Source organism: Episyrphus balteatus, chromosome 1 (genome assembly GCF_945859705.1).
Source record: "Episyrphus balteatus chromosome 1, idEpiBalt1.1, whole genome shotgun sequence".
In the NCBI taxonomy this organism is placed as follows: Eukaryota; Metazoa; Arthropoda; class Insecta; order Diptera; family Syrphidae; genus Episyrphus; species Episyrphus balteatus.
The window spans coordinates 38,835,109-38,861,084 of NC_079134.1; the positions used below are offsets into that span (position 1 = coordinate 38,835,109).

Sequence of the window (25,976 nt, forward strand, 5' to 3'; positions counted from 1 at the left end):
AGTTCTGCGTTTGCTGGGGTGGTAGCGATAACGGGTACTTGTATGAAAAAAAATTTACACTTGAATATTGATGTTGCATTTTGTAATTTTTTTTTTCATTCAATGTGTGGTCAATTCTTAAACCGTGCCGCTACCGAATATCTCCGGTGTGGTCTATCCTTAAAATTTTTTACTATAGGGAAGTTCGAACATTTGTCCTTGTCTTCTCTTTCTATTTACAGTTACCATTTTGACGTTTTAAACTCGGCGAAAATCAAAACAAACCAGCAAAAACAAACCAACAAAACAAAAAAGCAAAAAATACAGCATAGAAATATATATTTTAAATTCCGTAATTTTTTCGATTTTTAGACGCTAAATTAAGTTATAGTAGGGGTATTCATGATCTGGTGCAACAAGCCTAGTAAAAATGTAAAATTTTATTTTTTTACAATGGATCGTGAACGCCCCTCTTCTTATCTATAGTAAATATTGAAGCATGAATGAAATTCATGATGTTTTTTTTTCTCCACCGTTGCTTCTTCTTTTTTTTCCATTTTTTATAATTTAATTCTTTGTTTTGTTCGGGTCAATTAATTTTCACTAACTATTTTACATTAAAAGAAACTAAATTACGGGACAAGAGTAGCGACAACCCTTATAAACAGAATAAAAAAGATAAACTGTTCATCATGGGCGACGCGACGGGGAGATGCCATCTGTCAAAAAAATTTTACACCATTGTATTTTTATTTTGCAATAGGTTTAGGGTATTGCAAAAGTGCAAGACCATTGTAAAATTTCAATCCATATATTTTGTTGTTGTAGTGTTGTAAGATTTTACACTTTTGCACTTTTGCAATGATACAAGACCAGTTGCATCGGATCGTGAATAACCCTAGTAGAACGTTACTACCAAAAAAACACTTGAAATCGATTTGTATGAGTTTTTTATTACAAACAACAGTTCTTTAAAATTGCGCGCGTCCTTGAAAAATTTGGTTTGTTTTGATCTTCACCCAGTTTAGGAGATATTTTTTTCTATTTTCTTTTGTTCTTTTGGTACTGACAGATGAGCGAAATTTCGAATAGGATCTTGGAAAACCTGAATGTGTTCATTTTCAACCTAGACACAAACCCCTTTTTATCCAAGACATACGCCAATTTTCAGTATAACAAATAATTCAAATATAACACATAACTGTTCGCCTCCAGTTTTTTTTTTTTTTTTTTTTGACATTTCATATTTTGCGATTTTCTGTTGTGTGTGGGGAAAAATCAATCGTTGATGGATTTCGGACGAAGTAGATTTTGATTTGAATAATATAATAAAGAAAAATCACTTTTATTCAATAAAATAGTGTAAAATAATATTTAATTAATAATGATTTATAAATAATAACATCTAAATTTAAAGAAATAAATCAAAATAACTGGAAAAACCAAAGAATTACAATGAAAAATGGATAAATGAAAAATTTTCATCGGCATGAATTCAAGTGTGAATTTGAATTGATTTTTCTTTCTACTGTGTGTGCATTTACTTACGACAAAAATGAGTAAGTTTTTTTTTTAAATTTAAATAAATAAAATTTATTTATTATGAATGAAGTGTAAATGTTATTAAATATAAATTAAATTTTATAAATTGCTTTTTTGTTTAATCTTATTGAATGAATTTGTGAAAAAAGTTTCACTTACGTGGGAAGTCCTAATTTTTAATGAATGCAATTTTTTTTTGTTTACTCCCTTTTTGCCTAATGAATGGCATGTCTCAAGGATGCTTACAGAATATGCTCAGTAAAGACGTGTAGTGTGGCATTAAGGACGCATTCAAGAGATTATTATTACACTTGTCCGAACCAAAGAAGTGACAACGACGACAAAGTATCTACATCCTGCCAATTGAAAAAAAAAAGCAAACAACAATTGTGCATCCTGCCTGCAAGTGTGTCTTTTTAGTTGTGGAATTTTTGTATTCTCAATTTGGCGTATTGTTATGCAATTTTTTTGTGTGTCTAGACAAGGAAAAAATAAAATGCTGAACTTATGTGAGCCCTTTTGATAAAAAGTTGTCGTTTATTAAATGAGTACCTAGATAGTAAATACTTCCTTGAGTATGTTATTTTTTTTTTCTTAAAATTTTCATCTGAGATTTTCTGTATGTATTAAAAAAATAAAAACATAACTTAATAAAAGACTGACAATTCGATTCCTTAATCGCTAAAATAGATCTCTCATTCTATAACTTACAAGTCTCAGTTTCAAGAACTCATCTTACTCCCAAAATAGCCAGAAGTACCTTCTTTATATAAGGGGCTTTTTCAATTGATTTAAAAAGCGTACTTGATGATTTTTATAAGTTCGTTTTAATTGGCAAATGGGGTAGAGTTGCCTAATTCCGGCCCTCTCCAGTACCCGGCCACCTTTCAGAAAAATCCTTATAACTAGTGATTTCGTAGGATTTATTCCAAATTTTTGCTATTATTCTGTTCTTTTAAATGTCTCTTCTAAAATCACAATATTCTTATTATTCTTGTTATTCAGTTTTCTTAGAAAAAAATAAGTTTTTGTGAAGTGATACAATCGGGTATGGTTTTTTTAAATTTTACTGCCGAAACCTACTATCGTAATTAATGTTTTGTGGAAACAATTTCAGAGCTAATGCTTTGAAATGTTGTTTTTCTTATTAAATATATATTATTCTTCAAATAAAATAGGTTTTAAACAGGAAAAAGATGCGAATTTTGGTAATTTTAAGGGGGGCCGGAGATAGAACACAAAAAAAAGCTTTGAAATTCAAGAGTTTCCTGTATTCGGCCCCCTTTTATTGATAAAAGTTTAAGAAATGGGGAAAAATAGATACATTTTTTAAATATTTAGGCCCAATTTATTGACTCTCCATTAAACTTAAATCGCCATTCAAAAAGGGAAATTTAAAATTAAAAACCAATTTCGTTTAATTCAGTCTCTTTTAAGGATTTTTTTGAAGTTTGGCATCATTAACTAATTGAGCATTAAATTTAAAAGTAGTTTTAGTTAAAACACCAAATTCGACCTTTTAAGAGGGATTTTTAGAGCTAATGGAGGTTTTAAACAAATTTCTATTTATTCACTCTCCAATAGTGTCAAATGTCATTTCAGAAGAAGAGATATAAAGCTTACTTCTAAACCAATGACACGAGATGAATGCCGATAACACTTAAATTTAAGTTGTTATTTGACACCGATGGAAAAAATTAAAAATTTCACTTAACTCCTTCTTCTTCTCATGGTTTCAATTGTAGGTTGTAGCATTCTTTGGTTACCACTGGTATATCGTTAATCTTTTGCATTTTCTGGCGTTTTCAGCTGCAAAATACTTACGGGTCATAGTTTTTTGGTTTTTCTTCCAATTCAAATCTATTTGATTTGACAAAATTGTAGCTTTTGACAGATTATTTTTCAAACAAAATAAAAAATCCCTAGGATATTTTTAACAGAGTTTTAAATTTAAAGTTTCCATTAAAAGTAAGGACTTTAACTAAAGAAGAGTGAATTAAATGAATTTTTAATGATGTATGCTTAAAGGCGACAATAGTTTAACGAGGCCGTTAACTAAAGCGATAAATTTCAAAATTTAATGGAGGCTCAATAAATTGGCCCTTAATGTTATAACTTATTAACAATCAAAATTGTTTCTAAATTCTTAAAACACAAAGATTTAACTAAAAAACATTCAATTTATTTAAGCTTGACCTAATAAAGTCAGTGGCCGGAAATGGGACACTAGATGGCCGAAAATAAGAAACAAAGGCCGGATTTAGGAGAATCGGACTTTTTTAGACAAAAACTTAAATAAAATATTTTTGGGAAATATTATTAACTTTTTTTTTAACCATACCGAAAAACTATTAAATAAAGTACATTTTATTTCAAGAATTATTCGAAAATGTTGATATTCGACGTTTCTGTGCTTTATTTTGTGAGACAGAATCCTTAAGGGGCCGGCTACTAGCAACTCTACCCTGGTTGCAATGATACAGTAGATCTAGTAGTTGACCGCTTAGCTAGAGGTTTGGGTTCCAACCCTGTCCTAGACAGCATTTATTCATTCATCCCTCCAACTTCAACAAGACTCCAATCGTAGAATTATATGAGATAAAACTCATCTTATCGATACAACGGAGCCAAACTGCAGAAATAGCTCTTTAAAATTGATAGGTTCAGCAAAGGATGTCCCCGACATACCTACTACAGTAAAACCCGGTTAAGTACCTCACCTTAAATCCCCCATTTAGATAGGCGGGTAAGGTACTTACAAGAACCCGCTTAAGTGCTCATAGGCACTTATCTCTATATTTATTTAATAATAAAAAAAACATGTTTGATTACTAAAAACATAATCTTCACAAAATAAAATTACTTTGAAAGTTTAAAATAGCTAATTAGTTAATTTCTAACTTTAGTAGAATTTTTGAATTTTAAAGCGGTTTAGGAAACGAAATTTTTCTTACAGTTCAAACTTGTTTCAAATGCGTACTTATAAGAATTTTTTGCAAGTAAATTCAATTCTTAGTATTTGAAAAGCCAGGCAATTAAGCGGGGAAGGCAGTTAAGCGAAAGGTACTTAAAAGATGAATTTTATATGAAAAAATCCTTAAAATGTTGGTTCTAAAAAAGCAAAGGTACTTATGCGGGTTAGGCACTTAAGCGAGAGGCACTTATCCGGGTTTTACTGTACTAAATTTCACACCGCTTGACATTTACAAAAAAAACAAGTAGCATTAAACTAAGCTACTCGTCTCTAAGCAACCTTACAGTGGATCAGTATTCAATCATATTGGCTACACTAACATTCTAAATACACTGCGGTTCACTTGAATAAAGGCACTAATATTACAAAAGATAAAAGCGATTGGTGCTGTGGTTTAGTAAATTAACAGATTTTCGGTTTTGGATTTTCAAAGAGTAACTTATTACAAACAATATTGTAAAAACAAAAAACCAAAAACAGAAACCGTTTGGCTACTAGTCGCGTTTTTTCGCATTTCCTGACAAAACACTGTGTTTTGTTTGGTTCACTAGAATAAAGGCAGGCTCTTAAATCTTGTAAAAACGATGAAAAAGCGTGGACAAAATTAGTTTTAGTATAGAAAAGTGCAACTTTGTAATAATTTGTATATTTTAACAAAATCTGCGCTAAGAGCTACCATTAGGTACTATAGAAAATGCAAAAATAGAAGTTAACAATAAAAATGCACTTCTACTATGCACAGTCGTGAATGGTGTTGGTAAATACGCTAAATTTGTATGAGAAATTCTCATTGAGAATATTTTGAAATTAACGTGATTTAATGTAAAAGTAAAGCATGAGGCACCTAGACAAAGAGCCAAGAGAAAAATAATTCAAAAACTAACTGCACGTTCCGTAAACGTTGGCTCTATAATCAAACGAAAAGTGGTGTTTATTTGATGTTAGTGTGATGGTTTGTACCTTCACTGAAGTTAAAAATGTGTACAATATTTAAAAAGCTTCAAAATGCAGAATAAGACCACTATTATGGTCAAATAAGGCAAAATAAAAAGTTTACGGTTGCATTTGAAGAAAACAAAAATGGGGTGGTGAGTGGTTTTTGGATGGAAAACAAACCATCTTAAATGTTCCAGAACGATATTAGTCCTATTTTTTAGATTTAGAAAGGAGGTACATTTTTTGCATCACCAACAAAGGTCGCTAAAAAGTGTAATAGGAAACAATACTTTTGTACAATATGCAACAATTAACATGGTTCGAAAATAATTGCAAATTTTGACAAACAAATAACAGTGGAAGCTTTCGTTGTGGTTAACACTATGGGTAAACAAACGTCATGAGCATTCCATAAGGTAAATGCCCGAAATCACATCGCAATAGAAATAAAATTGATGCATATTGGATCAAGACGAAAGTTTACTGGACTAGCCTTCGTATTCATCGAATGTAAATGTTATGGAAAACTATAATTTCTTACTTTTAAGATGTTACCAAGCATTTTATGTAATTTCTCCACTTTGGTTCGTGATTGTGCACTGTGAAAATTTATTTCCAGTACAAACTTCGATTTTCTTCTTTTTCGTGGTTAATAATAAAAGCTCTTGGTCCATATTTGGTTAAAATTAACAAATAATATCAACGCTTCACTTTTCTATACTAAAACCAGTTTGATCCACCGTTTTTCATCATTTTTATTCTAGTGAACCACTGTGTTTTGTGAAAAGTTGCGAAAAAACGCAACTTGAAGCCACATGGTTTCTGTTTTGGCCTTTTGTTTTTACCATATTGTTTTTTATAAATTGCTTTTTAAAATACCAAAACCTAGAATTTGGTAAGTTACCTTACCAAAGCTCCAATCGCTTTTTTCTTTTCTAAAATAAGTGCCTTTATTCAAGTGAATCGCACTGTAAATTAGTGTTCGGAAATAATTTTCGGAGTTCTATTCCCACAATAACTGTATGATATGACCGTAGCATTCTGTATAACGACTCTTTAGACTTCTACACAGATGGTTTAAAGACCACTGAAGATGTTGGAAGTGGAAATTTTTTGTCAGGTTTTCTATCGGCCGAAAATTAAGTCGGTCTCTTAATCAATATGATTAAAGGTGCGCACAATGGAACGACTAAGTATCGGTCTATCAAAAAGATCGAACGATCGAAAAAAAAGTTTGTTGTACTACAGGCTACAATCTACACAATTGCCTTCAAACTATAATATTTTTTACCGGCACGACTATTTAGCTGGCCGACTTCATTTTAAAATTAATTTTAAGTTTATAATTCTAGCTTTTGAAAAAAGTATCAATCAAAACTGTAAGTGTTGCCGTTGCTTTTTAATAATTTTTTTTTTATTTTAAGTATTTTTTTTAGAAAGTTGCCCCTCCCGCCAAAACGGGGGGACATTGACCCCCCTCCCATAGTAAACAATGATTGTATTTAACCCCTCTACAAAATCTCATTATCAGTTTTTGGTGCTTAAGTTATCGTACTTTCCCCTCAAATGTTTCTGTTTTACTTGAGTAAAACTAAAAATGCGAAAAAAAAGATAGATTAAAATGGCCATACTTTGGTTAATTTTCAATGAAAAAATTTAGTGAGCACAGCGTTTCGAAGGAAATTTAATCTTCTTTTTTTCTTTGCAGCAATGTTTATGTCTATCTCAACCCAAAAAAAATGTACAACTAAAAAAACAAAAAAACTCAAAAAATCGTTTTTTTTTCATATTTTGTTTATGATTGTTTCGACTATTGTGTTATGGAAATTTTTTTTTCAATTTTTAAAAAACATTATTCCAATAGGAAATTTAATTCTCTACAAAAAGTTTTATATGTAATTTATCAAAATTTTGCTTGGTTTACGAGGTATATTGAAAAAACCAAAATGGGGGCTTTTGCACCCCTATCTTCAGTTTCCACCCTCTCATTTAATAGCACTCCGCGGTTTTATCTTCTTTTATAACCCATTCAACGATTCCTGCAATAAAAACCCGTGAACGTCTTAGTTCCTTTCTAAACTACATAATCAATAGCCTATATGTAGAATGCGTCAATTTTACATAAATTTGGACACAGTTTGTACAGATTAATTTTGTTTTTTAATTCTAACAAAACCGGAGTGATTAAAATAAATTGAACTAAAATGAACTACTTCAGTAGCGTGATTTGAACTAAAGTGATCGATCACTCAAATGAAAAAAGTGCCCAACTCTACTTTTGAGCGTATTAAAATTAAAAAAAAAATTAGACAATTTAGGACACTCTTCTGACGGCCAAACAATTTTTTTGTCCCTATATCCAGATTTAAAAAGGTGTAATAAATGTCTTCTTTCTATCAGCCAATTAAGCTGACAATTTCCAACTATCTTACAATGGTTAATTGTCTATTCAACGGTTCGAAAAAATGCCATAGTCTTACAATTCTGTTGTTTGACAATTATCTTACAATCAAATTTCAAAAAATATTTAATGGTTAAAAACTGTCCGTTCACACGTTTAAAAATGTTAGTTTACAACTCGGCTCCAACAAAACTTCCTGTATACTGTTCAACTTAACAAAAACTACTTAAGTTTTTGTTTTTCTCAAAGGAGATACTCATAGATACGAATGAGACCTAAAGGGTATCAATAGTAGATAACAAATATGTTTTTTTTTTTAAAAACCATCCCCGGAACTTGCTATCACGATTCTTATTTTCAAAATACAAAGTGTTTTTTTCAGCCAAAACCCTATCAGGTAATTCCGATTGACTTGGTTTTAGTGTCATGAGATGCAGCGTCGAAAAATACTTTAATACGTGGTTTTTAAATGATTCTGTTAGCTTGTTTTAGTTTAAAATGCACATGATAGACTAAGGACACACTGGAATTAATAGGGATATGGTTGATAACATAAAATTATTCATGTAGAAAGTCGGAAATTCAGTAAAACTAAAGACAACGATTAGCGGACAATGAGTTGAAATTAAAAACCACTCACATATCTTCTCTTAAGTGCAATGGATTTGAAGGATTCCGTCTTTTCCTTATAATGGCTACCTCAAATCGATTTTTTTTCCATCGTTTTTCCTCTCCGAAAAAAATAATTCTATCGACGAAATTATTCACTGCCACTTGAAAATAAACTTTTTAATTGACTGAAAATATTTGATACTTATCAAATTTTTGACATCTATAAACCGAGTTTATCAAGAGGACTATTCACAATAGATCTGAAATTTATATCAAGGACCCAGTTTACCAAAAATATTGATAGTCGATCACGGTAATACCGATTCATTAATTTTCTTGATAAATATCAAATATCGTGTTGATATTTGACAACCGTAATAGGGGCCATAGTAACTTATAGCGTTTTCGTTTGGTAATTCTTAGAACGGTCCGGGACTGTCCGATCCGGAATTCCAAACGAACAAACTTGGGTTTGGGTTTCTTTATATTTGTAAAACGCCAAATAATGCGAACGCCTGATGAAAGTTTTATTTTGTTTAATGTGTTTATTCTATAAAAAGTTATTGTTTTTTTTTTGTTGTCTTTACTTTATTTCAATATAATTTAAAGTTTGGAATTTCAATATAATTTAAAGTTTGGAATAGTAAAAATTGTAAATATTCAGAAATGAAGAACAAACAATAACATTCCATTACTTTGACGTCTAAACAGGAACATGTGTGCGTGATTCTCGTTTCTGCCTTCGGAATCGATTTTCTCTTCTTTTCAGAATTAAAACTGTCATTGAGTGCCAAACGAACAGTTTCAGAATCGTTCGAATGAATTCTGAAGAGTCCCGGTCCACCAAACGAAAACGCTATTACTGAACCATTTCAGAATACATTTTTCTTCACGAGTCGAATTTTGCTGGGTGCAGAAGCGTAAGTCGATTCGTTTGAACGTAAGCAGCAGGTGACTAAAGTAAAAACAACCATAGGTCCCAGTCGATTTTGGCCGTGTGGAATATTGTGCGGCTAAAATCGACTCGAGAAAAATCGGCAATAGTAATCGTTATAATTTAACTTTGGCAGTAAAAAAAAAAACAAGTTATTGGATTAAAACACGAATCGTTCATCAATCAAAAATCCTAAGTTTTCGTACAAAAAAGTCGATAAAATTTCAAAAAATACCCAATTTTTTCGGTCTGCTGAATTTAGCCCTTAAGGACTTGTTGTTGAGAAAAATTATGCATCCCAACTCTTAAATTTTCCTATAATACATATAAGCCTAAAACTGTGTCTGTAAGTTTGATATTGCAAAGAATTTTAAACAGATACCTTGCTCATACCCCCTGAATACAATGGTGTAGTTGTAGCTTGAAGCGCAAGTTGATGAATTATCAACTTTTACCTCAGCTGCAGCCTACTTTTGTAGGATTTTCCCCAAACAAAATTTTTACAGTACTACAAGCTATGGCTACATTTGCACCATTGTATTCAGCCAGTTATGCCTTAACATATTCACATTTGTCGCAATTAATTATTTTAAAATTCAAAGTATCCACGACACAATTGAAGAAAAATACCATTTCATAAACCCAACTTCATTAAAGCTTAAGAACAACTTGACCTCATATTTACCGATTAATATCTACAAAAGAATAATCAACACTTGATCATTTGTCTTTTGTTTATAGGTGAAGAAGAATCCGACCGCATTTCTTTGGATCTCTCTAAGAGATCCTTGAAAAAAGTACCCAAACAAGAAGATGCACAAAATGTACGCATTCTTATCCTGGATGAAAATGAACTACAAAAAATCGATAATATCGATTCATATCTTAAGATTGAAAGTGTAAGTATACAAAACAAAGAACACCTACACCACCCAATACAATAAAAAGCTACGTGCTCGTACGTACTCATAAATTTATTATTAATTTTTTTTTTCATTATTCATTATATTTGCAGTTATCATTGAGTAAAAATCAACTGCTACGAATGTACGGTGTATGTCGTTTGCATTGTTTGCGTGAACTAAATTTATCCTTCAATGGGATATTAACAATTGAAGGCTTAAAGGAACTCGTCCATTTACGACATTTGAATCTCGAAGGCAATAATATTAAAACGATTGAACATTTAAATACTAACATAAAATTAGAATATTTAAATTTATCGGAAAATAGTATTGGAAGCATTTCAGATATATCGTTTTTAAAATGTCTGAAAGTAAGAAAAGTTATTTTTTAAGTAATTTTTGTATTAATTAACATTTTTTATGTTGGATTTTTTTTTCTGGTAGTTTATATTTTTTTGTATTATTAAATGAACTTTTCTTTCTTTTTGTAGACATTCTTATTGCGTTCTTCATGTATTTTTAATTAATTTATTTTTAACTGATTAGTTTTTGATTTAAAATAAAGGAAAAAATAACAATTTTAAACATCACAGGAATTGTATCTTCATGGAAACCGCCTAACTCATCTCCGTCAGTGCGATAAATACTTACCAACATCCATTGAAGTTCTATCACTCGCCAAAAATAATATAAGCGATCTGAATGAGATATGTACACTTTCAAATCTGTGCAATCTTCATAGCATAACAATCAATGAGAATCCTTGTGTTTCAATGACTGCTGGACAGGAGTATGTTATTATTTAATTTATAGTCATTTATCCTTTCTAATAACAGATTTTCTCCTCAAAGTGGTTTCAATCACCGACCTTTTGTACTCAATTGGTGCATGAGTGTTAAAGTCATCGATGGATTTATGGTTGATCCTATCGAAAGGTAATTCAACTTGAGTTTCTTTGTAACTTGAAGTATTTTTTTACGAATATCTTTTTTAGTCTAAAAGCTGAATGGTTATATAGTCAAGGACGAGGGAGGCAATTTCGGTTAGGCGAACAAGCATCTCTTGGAAAATATCTTAGCACAGTTTGTCCAATGCTTGGCAAAGCCTTAGAAAGCGAAAATGAAAGGAAACTGCGATTGATTTTAAGCAAAGCCCAACAACATCAAAGGCAACTACAAGAAGAGATCTCTGAGAATTCGACAACATCTGGAAATAATTCACCATCTTCGGGTAGAAAGAAACCAGCCAGTCGAATTCAGTCACCTAGATGTAAACAAAAAATAGTAAACCCTGTTTTGATTTTTTAAATGAAATATTTTTCATTTAGTTTCAAGATTAAGCGGAAGACAAGGATCACCAGATTCAATGGCAAGCAGCTATCATGGCAATACATCAAATTCTTCAATAATTTCAAATGAGCAAAGTAATTTTTTAATATTTTTCTATTTTAATTTTTTTGTTGTTTATTTTAATTTTTTTAATTTTTCATTTAATTTAGTGTCAAATGCAAGTCATCTATTACAAATGACAACGTCACTCATTGAAAATATCAAAAACGATTCGATTATGACGCAAAGTTTTGATTCAAATTCAACAAATTGTAATTCAAAGGGAAATACAACATGCTCTTCGCAAGATTCAACGCCTCGCACTATTACACCGAATCAATATAATGGTAAGGCAGGCTTAATTGATTTATTTTAATTGAATTAAAATTTTTCTAACATTATCTTGTCAACAACCTAATGAGTTTGTGCCAAGGAACAAGAGTAATCTAAGAGTATACCTGATTGCAAAGACCCATAATTCGATTTTATGCACTTTTGCTTTATTAAAAATACAAAATCAAGTTACTTATTGCAATCTTATAGTTGTGCTATATCATTTCATGTGTGTTGGAAAGGCTCACAAAATCACTAGTTATCTTCATTTTCTACTTAGAGAATTTCCTCTATTTTCGGTTCCATATGAACTGGCCTTAAAGACTTCATTGGCTTGAACATCTGCATTCGTCAGCTTCATTATTTTTTATATATTTTTTTTTAACAAGGAATGCAAGTGAATGGCAAGCTGAACTTAATGAATAATAAAAACAAATCGAACATGCTCTAAGCAGTAACAAGATCTATCATATGATTTTTAAAGCCAAACTTGGAGCCAGGATTTAAAATAAATCATTCGAAATTTCTTTCTTTTTAATCGAGAAAATAGATTCTGAATCTAGTTTTTTTGGCTGTATGTTCTCAATAACACGTCAAAAATGTTGGCTTCCTATGCGTGGATTGTTAACGAAACAAAAAAACTAGAGATGCCGCGAACATTCGGCCACTATTCGGTATTCGGCCTATTCGGCCTATTTTTCTGGTATTCGGTATTCGGAATACCGAATACCAAATGGAGAAGAAAAAAGATATAAATTATGATACCAAAATGTGTGTTTTATTAAAAAATTGTAATTTTAGTATTTATAATCTAGGTACTAAATGCAAGTTGTATTGAATGAAAATTATTTGTTCCGCATTTGTTGGTAGTAAACGATTACGTTTATCTTCGTAGACTATTCCTGCTTCGAAAAATAGTCTTTCGCTGTAAACACTTGTACCAGGAGAAGAAAGGTAGACTTTAGCAAATGTTGTTAAAATATGAATTTTTGTAGTATGTTGACCACCACTTGTATGGGTCCGCCTTTCGATCTTGGCGAACAGTTTTCTATATGTATAACTCGATACGATGTTGTTGGGAAATTTTTTAAGCCACATCTATTCTTGAGACAAAGTATACAATTTATGAAATTACCAACGTTTTTTTCTGAGTGTCATTGGCCGAATATTCGGCGGCCGAATATTCGGTATTCGGCCGAGGAGCGTGGCCGAATATTCGGTATTCGGTATTCGGCCAAATCAATGTTCGCGGCATCTCTAAAAAAAACCCAAAATAATCGAAAGGCTGACGTCCAACCACAAAATCTCGAGGGTCAATCTGGCTTTTCTCATGTGTCAATTATCAGCGAGTTGCACCATCCTCAATGTTCATGCAGTCGAAAATTCATCCCAAGAACAAAATTTAATGCAACGCAAGAAAATCAGACATTCTTAAAATTGAAGATTTTATTTCTGGTTAACAACGCAAACGTACCTATTTAAAAAGTTGAGATATTGTCGAATATCAGACCCAGTTTAAACTCTAACTTTCCGGTATTTATTGCCTACAGCGGAACAACTCTTCTACAATCCTACCTTGCGAGCGAGGCAACAAAAAGATCAACATTTTAGACCATGTTTCCAGATCACGGCTATGATATTGTCTCTTAAGAATCAATAATTTAAAAATACATATTTTTCTAAATTTATGTATATATTTTTTTAAAAGACCTACCGAAAGAAACCAATTGAATGTTAATGAAAAGCAACTGGATTCTTTTTATGGCCAGTGACTGATTATTTGTTGTTATTCTAAACTAGAAACGGTCAATGTGGTGTATGTGTAACCTTTTTTTCTATTGAAAACATTAGACGGTTGATAAACATTTTTTATAATTTCGAGCCAAAAATGAAACAAACTGATCATTATTGATCATTTTCGAGCTTTCAAATTATTAAACTAGTCTCTCTGATCACATCACGCCATTGTCTAATATTAATATTGGTGTTATTAAATGGTGCAATTTACTGAAAATCAAAGAATTAACAATAAAATGATTTGATGCGTATTTGTTATTTAAATAAACACCTCGCTGCTGCATCTCGGGTGCAAAATCACATCTTATTAACTTTGGTTCCAGTTCGTTTTTAGAATTATTTTCTCCATGTATTATGTATGAAAAAGAAGTCGAAGACCGCGGACTTTTTTTTATATGTGCACCTCCACAGAAATTAGGAAAAAAAAAAAACAATTCCAAAAAATGAATATTTGAAAGAGGGTTTTAGTTTCTTTGAAAGCGTACATAATAATAACACTGTGCAAGTCGAAATTCTTGACAGGCGCGCGAATAACTGTTTCGCCATATTTCGGACCCGAGAAATCCATTGGCATCATTAGTTTTTCGATTTATCGGTACGACTTCGAACAAAATTTTTTTTGAAAGTTTTTTCAATTATTTTGAGAATTTTCCACTGTTTTTAGTCATTTTTCAATCAAAAACATTGTTTATATTGCTAATAATTCTGCTCAAACGTTATTTGCTACCAGTAGAAAGACATTGTTAACAATTTTGAACAATTTATTTGAAAGTTTAGTGATTTTTTTTGAAAAAATTTAAAAAAAATCGAAATTTTTTACATTGTTATCGTTTTTTCGCTGTTTTTGTTCTCTTTTGCACAAATACATAGCATGTTTTCCATTAAAAATTAATTTAACTGTTAATTTAGTGTTGGTTAAACTTTGACATACTATCGATAGCATTGATAACAAAAAAATATCGAGTATATCGATACTTCACAAAACTATCGATAGTTTCAATACTTCCAAATTATTATACCACAAGGCTACCGTTATTATCGATAGTTTTTTCTTAAAAATTTCGATACAATCGACAATGGAAACTATCGATATCTACCAAACACTATGTTAATTCGTTGTTTACATCCAATGTCAAACGAAAACTTAACTTGTAGTTCAAATTGTGTTTAATTAATTTCAAAGCTATCGATAATATCGGTAGCCTTGTGGTAAAATAATTTGGAAGTATTGAAACTATCGATAGTTTTGTGAAGTATCGATATACTCGATATTTTTTTGTTATCGATGCTATCGATAGTATGTCAAAGTTTAACCAACACTAAATTAACAGTTAAATTAATTTTTAATGGAAAACATGCTATGTATTTGTGCAAAAGAGAACAAAAACAGCGAAAAAGCGATAACAATGTAAAAAAATTCCGATTTTTCTAAAAAATTTTCAAAAAAAATCACTGAACTTTCAAATAAATTGTTCAAAATTGTTTACAATGTAGCAAATAACGTTTGAGCAGAATTATTAGCAATATAAACATTGTTTTTGATTGAAAAATGACTAAAAACAGTGGAAAAATCTCAAAATAATTGAAAAAACTTTCAAAAAAAATTTTGTTCGAAGCCGTACCGATAAATCGAAAAACTAATGATGCCAATGGATTTCTCGGGTCCAAAATAGGGCGAAACAGTTAATCGCGCGCCTGTCTCAAAAATTGTTTTCCAAAAAAACTTGCACAGTGTAATAATAATATTTAATAAGTTACAAAGAATGGATTCCGTTTTGATTCATTTTAAATGATTCACGAGGCTGATAGAGCATCATGTTTGCTTCGTTTTCGAAGTCACTGTCTATTTTTCATATAACTGAAGTTCATAATAAAAAAGTTTATATACGGTGAAATTATTAATAATAAATTATTTTCACATTATTTATATTTCATCATCTTTAAAAACCCACTACTTTAAAATCTTTCCAAGATCTTTTATTTATTATCAGTTTCTTTTTATTTCACACGTTGGCGGTGATCAATGCGACGAAAAGGTGTGACCCGTAAATTTTCTGACGGCACTATTCAAATTGAAGGGTTTGTTTTATGTTTTCCTAATTATTGTGCACTAAGGTGCGATGTTAATAATTCTAAACCTTAACCTTTTCGCTCATTTGATACACATTTTGTTCTTTATCAGTAAAAAAATTTCACGTGCTTTTAAATGATATTTTGGAAATTAAGTTCCTTCGGTTTTAAATAAGTTAATTTGTATCTGATCAGGGCCCTCAGTCAACAGTTTAGAATTTATTTTTTTAAGTGGTTTACTTTTTAATATAAACTTATCGTTTTTTAATTATTTTTGTTTTCATTTTTCTTTTCTTAGATCAACCAACATCGACACCGCCCATGGGTGGACCGCTAGCTGCTGCGTCTAAAATGGTTCCAGTCCCAGAAACTCTAATGAGTCCTGATTGTTGTCCTGGATCTGTAGCTCATAGAGTAACTGTATCCGCAATAAACAATCAAGTTCATAATTCAAAAGTTAACAAAAATAAAGGTATTTCCATTTAATTTTATCCTTTCAATAGGCTAAAACTTAATAATGAATTTGATTGTAGAAAATAAAATGAGTTCACCGAAAATGCGCAGCCCCCACCTGAAACGCAACGCCGAACGCAGTCCAACACTAAGTCCAAGAAAACTAAACAACAATGCAAATTCAATGCGTTCCAATTTGATCAATGACAATCAAATAAAACAACGTCTAATGAGTAATTCTGTACATGTTACAACACCGGATGTCGGTTCGACTGGTGTTAGCTCAGATGATGATAGTGATCATATAAATGTGGATAAATTGAAAACTATTCGTAATAAGGCTGCACAGAGGTAAAAACAAAAAATTAAAGTCAAAACTATAATCCAACTTAATTTTTGTTTCCTTTTTTGTGATTCCAAAAAGATGCCAACAACAAAAGGAAATTGTTGACATTTCAAATGTAAATATCAATCACGAAACTGAATCCTCAGCTGTGGTAATTCAAAAAATCTGGCGTGGCTATCGTACTCGCAAAAAAACCAAAGATATTGCTGAGAAATTATTAAAAAAACGAACCCAAGAATATATTGAGTAAGATTTTTTTTATTGAATTTTTAGCGATAAAATCAACTTATTTTAAAGATTATTTTATAGCAAACTAACTAAAGACATGGAAATGACCAAAGCGCAACTTGAAAATGAACGAAAAATCCAACAACTACAAATGCAAGCTATCAATGCATTGTGGAAGAAAGTTTCAACTATGCAAGGTGGAACAGTTACTGTGTCATCGACAAATAATGAAGCCACCGATGCAGCGACAACAACAACAAACAATCAGGATGGAAATAACCAGCCAAGTAAGACTGTTAGCTTGGACAATAGTTCGACGGCAGTTGTTAATGATTTGGCAAAAACCTGCACTATGCTTACAACACAGGTGAGTTTTAATTTTGTCTCTGACTTCAAACTCATTGACTCATTTTCCACTTTAGGTCCAACAACTTCAAGGATCTATGCGTGACATTCTCAACTGCCTGACAGTATTTTGCAATTTGCCACAAGAAAATCTCAAACAACTCATTACCTCATCTGCCACAATACCATCAGTCGATGATAAAAAAGACTCTGCAGCAACTCAAACAGAAATCATTGCCGTGCATACACCGCAAATTGAAAACCAAAGCAGTTTCCCATTTAAAATTCGACCTTCAACACTGCCTCTGGAAACAAATGAAACGGCTGCAAAAAATATTCTAAATCAGTCGATATCGGAAAACGATGAAGACTCGCAGTGTGAAAATTCGACGGCAATACCGTCTTCAGCTGAGAAAGTCGATGAAGAAAAATCTGGAGCAGAAGATGAGGTTGGCGATTGAAAATAAATTATCTACATTTTGTTTTCCTGGGAAAAGTCTTTATCGTTTGTTTGTGTTTTTCATTTTGTTGTTGTTTTTTTTTTCTAAGTGAAAATTTAACTTTCATATGATTGTGCTAGAAAAAAAGGAGCTTAAAAATCGTTTTGAACATCGAGATCACGCGCATTACACACATTCCATTTTTGAAAAAAAAAAAAAACTACTCTCACTCAAAATACACACTGTTCAGAATCAGAACCCTCCCCATTTCCCTCCAACAAAAAAAGTATAAACTCAGTAAAATATATTTCTTCTCAATTCCCCAGAACTAAAATATTTTTATCAAACTTTAAAAAAAAAATTACCCCCTAAAGTTAAGTGTAATTTTGAAATAACAAAAAATAATACAAACAAAAATAAAAAAATATATAAATAATATATATTTACGAATATTTAGTCCATTATGTAGGTGTAGTTGTAGTATTTCTAGAACAATTTTGCACACAACACACATATACACACACACATACATACACAGAAAAAAAAACACGTATACTTCTTTTCACAAAAACGCCTGCGCAGTAAACTTAAAAAGTAAACTTAAACACAGCCACACATGAACAAGAGACAACGAACAAAAATTTGTAAATTTTTGTTATAAAATATGCTTTTTTTCATTTTTGAAAAATAAAAAAGTATGGTTTTATTTTAATAAATAAAATTAAAATTGTTCAATGTGCTATTTATATTTAATAAAAAAAATATATAAATATAAATTAACTCTAATAAATTAGAGGCAAGTGCTTTTGTAAAAAATTAAAATACAAATAAATTAAAAAAATTAACATTTTTACACGTTTCGCTTTAAAAATACTGTCAATAAAATAAATAAAAGTGAGTACTCAACTAATTAAAAAACACTAACTGTTAAACAAACAAAAACAAAAAAATAAGAAAGTAAATTAAAGAGATATATATATTTCGAGCTTTTGCCACTTTTTATTATCTAAATATACAAAAAATATAAATTAAAAAAATAAAATAAAACTAAATAAAATACAACAAAAGTCATGAATTAAAACAAAACAAAAAAATTAATAATGCATTTTTTATATTTAATAGATATCCCAACTACAAAACAATATTTTTAAAAATATTTCATTTAATGTGTATATATTATAAAAATTGAAAAATTATAATTTTAATTAAAAAAAAAAAACAAAATTAAAAACAAAATTCACAAGCAACTGCATACAAAAAGAAAATATGTATTAATTTTTATTCTATTCTGAACAAGCGGTTTCTCAATTCTTCTTCTTCATCAAATTATCGGGGATTTAACAAAAACTTGTGGAAATTGATTTGACTTAACAAACAGTAAATTGTCATTTGTACCCATGGATTACCAAATGATCTTTATTGCTCTGAGGAGGACAGTTTCATACACCAAAGCTAATTTTCTAATTCTCATCGTTTTTTGCTATCTTTTTAACAAGTGTTCGATGCTATCTATTTCTTGCCATGAACATGAACCAAATAAAAGGGATATAATGTACATGTATTGTATGAAGCATGCCTCAGGTAAGTACATAAATAATAAGTTCCGGCAAATTCCGCCATACTGTTTTTTTTTATTTATGTTAATTTATTCATCATATGGATTATTGAGTACAAACTACACAACATACCGCAGCTTGCCTCGTGAAAGCAGGTGCTTTATTTTGACCATTTTTCTAAAAACCAGCCTCCCCATTAGTAAAATTCTAAATGATCAACTTTATAATTTGGAATGTTAATAGCAGTTAAATAATTTTAGTATTTAGCCAAAGCAATACATTATTTATTTATTTTTACAACACCGGGTCACTGTGGCGTATGTGCAACCATTTGTTATATTTTAACCGTAATTGGAAATATTTATGTAGTTCTATCAGAATCAGACGATTTGATCTATATTGTCGTACCTGGGCGAAACGCTTTATAAAATTTTTGGAGTTGAGGTCACTTGAACTTATAAATTAAATTAAGTACCTATATGTAAAAAAATAGTTTCAGATAAATAAACTCGATACCTACCATAAAATTTTTGTTACCGACTTGTTACAGACTTTGTGATCAAAACTTTTCATAAAATTTATATAAACAAAACACAATTTGTTGGAGGCAATCCGGAGTAGGAGCAGGCGTGTTGAAAAAAATTATTGCTTCTTTTATCATTGTATATATGTATATCTATAACTCGTTTGCATTTTATTTTAATATAAAATTACATATTTTAAAACGGAGACGGATACCTCGTTAGGAACGATTGCTCATTTTTATTTCATTGAACTTCAATTTTTTTGCATTAAATTATTTATTTATGTTTGCAAAAGTTTACAATTAGATACATAAGTATTTTAACAATAAAGCAAGAATAATACAAAAATAAAAAAATTTTAACAAAAACGGGTCCTAAATTGTATACAGCCCCTTATCTTTTTGATTATTTTACTAAGCCATCGATTGATTGTTCAAATACAATTTTTCGCATTTAACCCCCACAAACTGATAAGAATTATGAAGATGGAATTAGGGTTATCTTTCATGTGGGCAAAATACATAAATGTAGAGCTTTTGATGTTTATGGGATGTTTTGCCGTCGGCGATTGAATTCGGCTTAGTGTCATTTGAGTTAACATTTTACATTTTAATAAAGTTTTAACTTTTAAGCCAGAGTTTTATTCATTTAGTTTATTTTATTGAACTTGAAACTCCATGCCTATAATTTGTATGCGTGTTGCAGTAAAACCTCTTAAACTTTTCAATGAGTATTTACTAAGAAGCCAAAGTGGATTTATATTGGCATGTTTCTTTTTTTATTTTTAGATTTGACTCCTTAAAATCTTCATTCCAGAACTTTTAAAATTCTCAGCCACATTAAAAGTAATTATGTGCGTGCTTATCCTGTTCCAGCATTGTAAAATAAGACAAATTATTTAAGTTCAAAACCAACAGAAACTTTAATTATCAATTTATTTATGTATTATTTCTTTTGATGTTTCTTATAATGTTCTATCCAATTTTGGAAGCGATTTACTTTGATCAATACATTTCGCGATGCTTTTTTCTCTCTTGTTACTTGTCTTCGAACTTCTTCTTCATAGTTCTTGCAAAAATCTGGTTCTAAACTATCAAGCTCGTTGAGAAGACTCTGAAATATAAGTTAATTAGAATAATAATGGAAACTTTTATGCTAGTTTTTGTTAATAGTCTAAGTACAGTCAACACCGCTTATATGAATTAAATGTTTTTAGTTACATTCAAAAGTTAAATAAACAATTAAACCAAACAAAATTGTACCAAGATGAGATTTAAGTTCAGTAGAATTATAAAATGTGCATATAAATTATAAATTTTTATTTCAATTGACTAATTATACCTACCATTAAAATATTATGAATTTTCTCCAGCTGCGTTAAAGCACTTATTGGAGGTCCTTTCTTTTCTTCTTTATCGTTTTGTTGTATTTGTTCGAGTAAAACTGGTGCAACACCTTTAATATCCCAACATATTTTACTACTAAAAAAGAAAGTATAAGTTCATAATGATGCTTATAAATATTGTAAGGAATTTTTCCTATAACCTTTTTATCTGTTTTTGTTCGAATTTATTAAAAAATTGATTAGCTTCATCCTGAAGTCGACTTTTATGTTCTTTAAGATAACTGGGATCTTGAGCTATTATCTTTAAGTTACAGTTTTGATGAAATTTCAACTGAAATTTAAGATAGTTTACATTTTTCTGATTTAAATGTAGAATAAAGACACAATTTTACTTACAAACTTATAATGAACAATTGAGACAATATGATTCAAAATTGCAAGTTTTGTAAATTGATTGTAGTATTCAAACAATTTGCGACGTGTGTTTTCGTATCCCTAAGAAAAAATAAAAATAATTTAAATAAATAACTTGATCAGTAAATATAATAATATAATAGTAACATACATCAATCCAAACATCAGCATTCAAAAATGTTTGTTTTTTCAAATATGGATCAATTACATCAACCACAAATTGTTTCAATTGTTTAATTTGTTCGGCGGATATACAATCGGAATGTAAATCACTTTTAAGGAATACATAATCACCAGCATCTGCCAATCGATTTAATTTAAGAATATTAATTCCTTCTTCACTGACATCAAAATATCCCTAGAGAATTAACAGGATTTTAAGTTAAATTCTGTTATATATATAATTGATAACATGCGGAGTCTTACTATTAATTTGAGAAGAAAAATAAATCTTTTGTGAACATCCCTGACATCGGTGGATAACTTTTGATGCATTAGGGTGGACTCTTTAAATTCATCAAATACATTTTGAGATTTAATTTTCTTTAGTTTTTCATTCTCGACTAATACTTTACAAAAAGCATCATTTTGGAAAACATCGAGTTGATTTGAAGTTACCTTTAATTTAAAAGATTTAAGATTTTTAAGATAAATAAATTATTTTATAGTAAACATGTAGAAATCGTTACACTTAAAAACTTTTTAGTTTCTTCATAAACTCTTGATTGATAGGAATCCTCTTGGGCTTTTTCAAGTGCTCGTTGTTGTGTAATGTAGTATTGAAATTTCTTTCTCGTTATATCTCGCAATCTAAGAATATCACTGGAAATAAACATAATTATTATGGCCTGCGTTAAAAATCTCATCGACTTTTCCCACAAACGTTAATTTTATATATCCAACCTTTTCACATTGAATTTATAAAAATTCTGTTGTCTATTTGCGTCTTTTGTATATTGCGGATCAATCGATGTAACAACACATGGAGCTTTAGGATTTGATAAATGTCCTTTCTTTAAATTAAATAAAAGTTTCAAATTTAGAAGTAAAATTATTGTAATAATATCTAAAGCATATTAATTTTAACCTTATCCAAGTCAGTGATGGAAAAATTGAGTTGTGGTGATTTCTCCTCAAAAATATCTTCCGCTGTATAAAAATCTAAAATACATTTTGTTTTTATTTAAATTGTTTTTTTTTTTTTTTTTTTTAGGAATAATTATAATTTACCAGAATATTTCTTTCGGATTTTTTTCTTAATTTTATTCATGTTTTAGATGTGCTTTTGAATTATCTAGAAACAAATACACTTCATCGACTGATAGTCTTGTGTTTTTTTTTATTGAATTGTATCTATTTGTATCCATGGGAATAATAAAGGATTTATTAAAATAACTCAGCTCATGGTAACACGATAATGAAACATGGTTCTTGTTGCTACGTATGCAAAATAACGCATGTTTTCAATTTTCTTTTTAACCCTTTCGAACCCAAGCTATGAAAATCAATATTAAAAAATGTTTTTTCAGTATTATCGTATCAAAAACGTCACAACTAAGAAATATGAATAGCAAAAAGTTATTTTCCAAAATAATAAATAGCAAAACTAATGTGTTACTCTCATGTTGCATGTAAGTAACATGCACTGCCTATGACCACCAAAAAAAGTCGGACAGCTGAGAAAATAATTTTTTATGGAACAATAATAAATGCTACTTCTTCTAAGCCAAAAAGCAAAACACTTTCTGGATTATCTTCTTTTATATCTTTTTTTCAAAATTATGACAATATATAAAAAATTTTTTTTTTTTTTTTGCAAAAAAAAGAAAAAATGTGAAATTCAGTTTCTTTTTCGATAAAAAAAATTAATGGTATGATATTTGACTAAATTTTTGTAATAATCCAGTAACTAGGCATCATTATCTTTCAATTGAGCCATCCAAACCTAAAAAAATACTTAATGGAATATTTTTTACGAATTTTTAAAAATATGTTACATGAGGGTAACGCTGGGTCCGAAAGGGTTAATACAATACTTTACTAGACTAGATTAAAAGGTTATATTCAAGTCTAACTAATAAATCTACCGTGTTTTTTTGAATAGCGTAGGTAGGTATACAAGCGTATTTAAACGCTCGTATTCAGTCACACGTTTCTTATAAAAGTTAAAGGTCAAAGAAATAAGTCCAACATCGATGGGCATAAAGTTGCATCTTTATCAAAACGACATTTAGTGCATAATTTAATTTTAAAGTTCAAGTCACCTCAACTCAACTCCAAAGCGATTTGCCTAGGTACGACAGTGGGCGAAACGCTTTGGAGTTGAGGTCACTTGAACTTTAAAATTGAATTACATACAATAGTCGGAATAAATATTTTGACAAAATGAACATTTTTCTATCTGATTAGAATAATCTGTAACGATTAAACATAAAATAAGGAAGTTGACGGTTATTTAATAAGTATATTATGCATGATGAGTATTATGCTTCGAGGCTGCATTTTTTGTATAAAAAGTGCTAATTGCTGAGGGAAAAAAGTATTTTGACAAACGTTCTTTTTCAATGTTGGTAAGGTAAGGTAATGCATTGTACGTGTTTCAAGCACGTATAAAACTGAACTTAACATTGCAAGTAGTGCATCTTCTGTTGAAATAGTCATAATTTCGGTGTGTCTGATAAAAAATCAGTGGAGAACTGAATTTATCGTGGGAAACTATAAATTACCAAATATGAAAACACAAAAATATAAAGATTAAAATACATATCGTCCCGTTTCTGCTTGAACCTCGTAAGTACATTTTTTTAAAAGATTTTATTTTCTGTCAAAAATTGCTCTAAAACTTACAGAAATACAGAATACAAAGGTTTAATTGTAGAATCAACTCAATCAATATGTCTAAATCATAACCTGATTTCCCTTTGTTCAATTCATATTATTAATTTTGAGAAAAATGTATATTTATTTTAAGAACTGAACAAAATTTGTTTTGTAGATACGTGGTTCAGGCAGAAACGGGACGATATGTATCAATAAAAAAAATATTAAAACAAAATTTTTTTTAAATATTTAAAAAAATATAGGTATTAAAAAAAATATATATAAAAAAAAATTAGTAAAAAAAGGATCTAATAAAAAAAATTCAAATTGCATACTTTTTTTTTTTGTTAATATTCAACTAAAATGGTGTTTCTTTTCCTTAAAAACTAATTTTATACAATGGCTGAAGGTCACACAAATTTTGTGCCCTTACATTTAGATTTTAAAGGGTATACATAAGCTCCTGCTCAAAATAAATGCACATCTTGCATCTTATTTAAAATGGCTTTAAAATTGTTTAGCAAGTCAGAAAAATGCTAAACTGCAACAGTATTATCAACCAAAAAAAAGATGAACCAAATTTAGAAATTCAAGGTCTGAAAACCTGATATTAAAATAATTTTTGTTTTTTAAGAAAAAAAATTAAAAAAAAATGGAAGCACGTGATAGTTCTTTCCAATAATTTTATTTAATACTTGGCACTGTCTCCTCTAGTGCATATGATAATTTGGAGTCGTCTGTTCATTCCACGATTTAACTTTTGAAGGTTTTGTTGTAACTTTTCTTTCACTGCAGTTGTCTGTTGATCAAGAATGCTTGAAGGTGGATTTCGGTCGCAAATGCATTTTTTTCAACATTTCCTTGACATGTTCTATTGAATTTAAATCCGGATATCTGTGTTGTCAATTCAAAGGTGGCATATTTTAATCTTGAAGATACTCTCAAACCACTCTAGCATGCATTATCGTGCATCAGACTGAACTGTGAACCAAATCTAGGGGTGATCGGAACCGCATGCTGTTCGAGGATATCAGTCAAGTATCTTTGGGTACTTAAAGTAGGTCTAGGAGAGCTCACTAACTCCGTACGTGTTGTTAAGCAGATTTTACTTCATGAAAATGTATGACTCATCTCTTAAAGGTTCGCGGGGTGACAGATAGACTTCAGCATACCTCTCCAAATCTCCCCCACAAACATTTTATTCCATACCTTCAATTTTAGCTCACTCCTGTCTTATTTGAGAAAATAACCACTATACTGTGAGATAATGTAATAATAGGACTATTCTGTAAAATAAATATGATGTGCGTTAAATTTCAGCAAAGCTTAATTCCCGAGAAAAGTTTTTTTTTTTTAAGTTGGTTTTTGTCACTCTGTCTTTTTATCAAATGAGCGAGACATACATATTATTGGACAAAATTAAAGGCTCTACAACAAATGTCTCTAGCCTTTAATCGTTTGCAGGATAATAAGATAAAGGCGGAATGGTTTAAAATCAATTTCGTATTCGCAATAAGTGCACTTTTAGCTCAATTTAAATAATCGGAGAATTTCCGCTCCGACGGATTACCTCGCTAGGGCTGAATTTTGGCAAAGATAAGACCATTATGAAAAATCGCCAAGAAGTTGGTATGTATTTTGTTTGGTTCTTTATTTTTTTCACTAGTGACATATCGTGGGCACAACGCCAAAAC

At 30.1% G+C, this 25,976-nt stretch overlaps 2 protein-coding genes across 5 annotated transcripts; one reads left to right on the forward strand and one right to left on the reverse strand.

Moving 5' to 3' along the window:
- The first annotated feature begins 1,262 nt into the window (after nucleotides 1-1,262).
- On the forward strand, nucleotides 1,263-18,541 carry LOC129921429 (centrosomal protein of 97 kDa). Of its 4 annotated transcripts, none has more exons than XM_056003243.1 (13): nucleotides 1,263-1,538; nucleotides 10,120-10,277; nucleotides 10,394-10,654; nucleotides 10,877-11,073; nucleotides 11,135-11,218; nucleotides 11,278-11,552; nucleotides 11,611-11,706; nucleotides 11,782-11,958; nucleotides 16,110-16,283; nucleotides 16,345-16,615; nucleotides 16,689-16,856; nucleotides 16,908-17,205; nucleotides 17,261-18,541. In XM_056003243.1, exons 1-13 carry the CDS (start codon nucleotides 1,535-1,537, stop codon nucleotides 17,642-17,644), a joined length of 2,547 nt encoding a protein of 848 aa, XP_055859218.1. In that variant the 5' UTR covers nucleotides 1,263-1,534; the 3' UTR covers nucleotides 17,645-18,541. The 4 variants fall into 4 exon arrangements, with proteins under 4 accessions (XP_055859218.1, XP_055859219.1, XP_055859220.1 ...); XM_056003244.1 differs by having other exon boundaries at nucleotides 1,264-1,538; nucleotides 16,920-17,205; XM_056003245.1 differs by lacking the exon at nucleotides 1,263-1,538 and adding an exon at nucleotides 8,222-8,757.
- A 1,477-nt stretch (nucleotides 18,542-20,018) lies between these two features.
- LOC129921431 (uncharacterized) lies at nucleotides 20,019-22,872 on the reverse strand. The gene is made up of 10 exons (XM_056003248.1): nucleotides 22,693-22,872; nucleotides 22,550-22,623; nucleotides 22,366-22,475; nucleotides 22,152-22,284; nucleotides 21,889-22,080; nucleotides 21,614-21,820; nucleotides 21,445-21,543; nucleotides 21,249-21,379; nucleotides 21,049-21,184; nucleotides 20,019-20,816 (listed from the first exon to the last, which is right to left on the reverse strand). Exons 1-10 carry the CDS (start codon nucleotides 22,730-22,732, stop codon nucleotides 20,649-20,651), a joined length of 1,290 nt encoding a protein of 429 aa, XP_055859223.1. The 5' UTR covers nucleotides 22,733-22,872; the 3' UTR covers nucleotides 20,019-20,648.
- Between the last annotated feature and the right edge of the window lie 3,104 nt (nucleotides 22,873-25,976).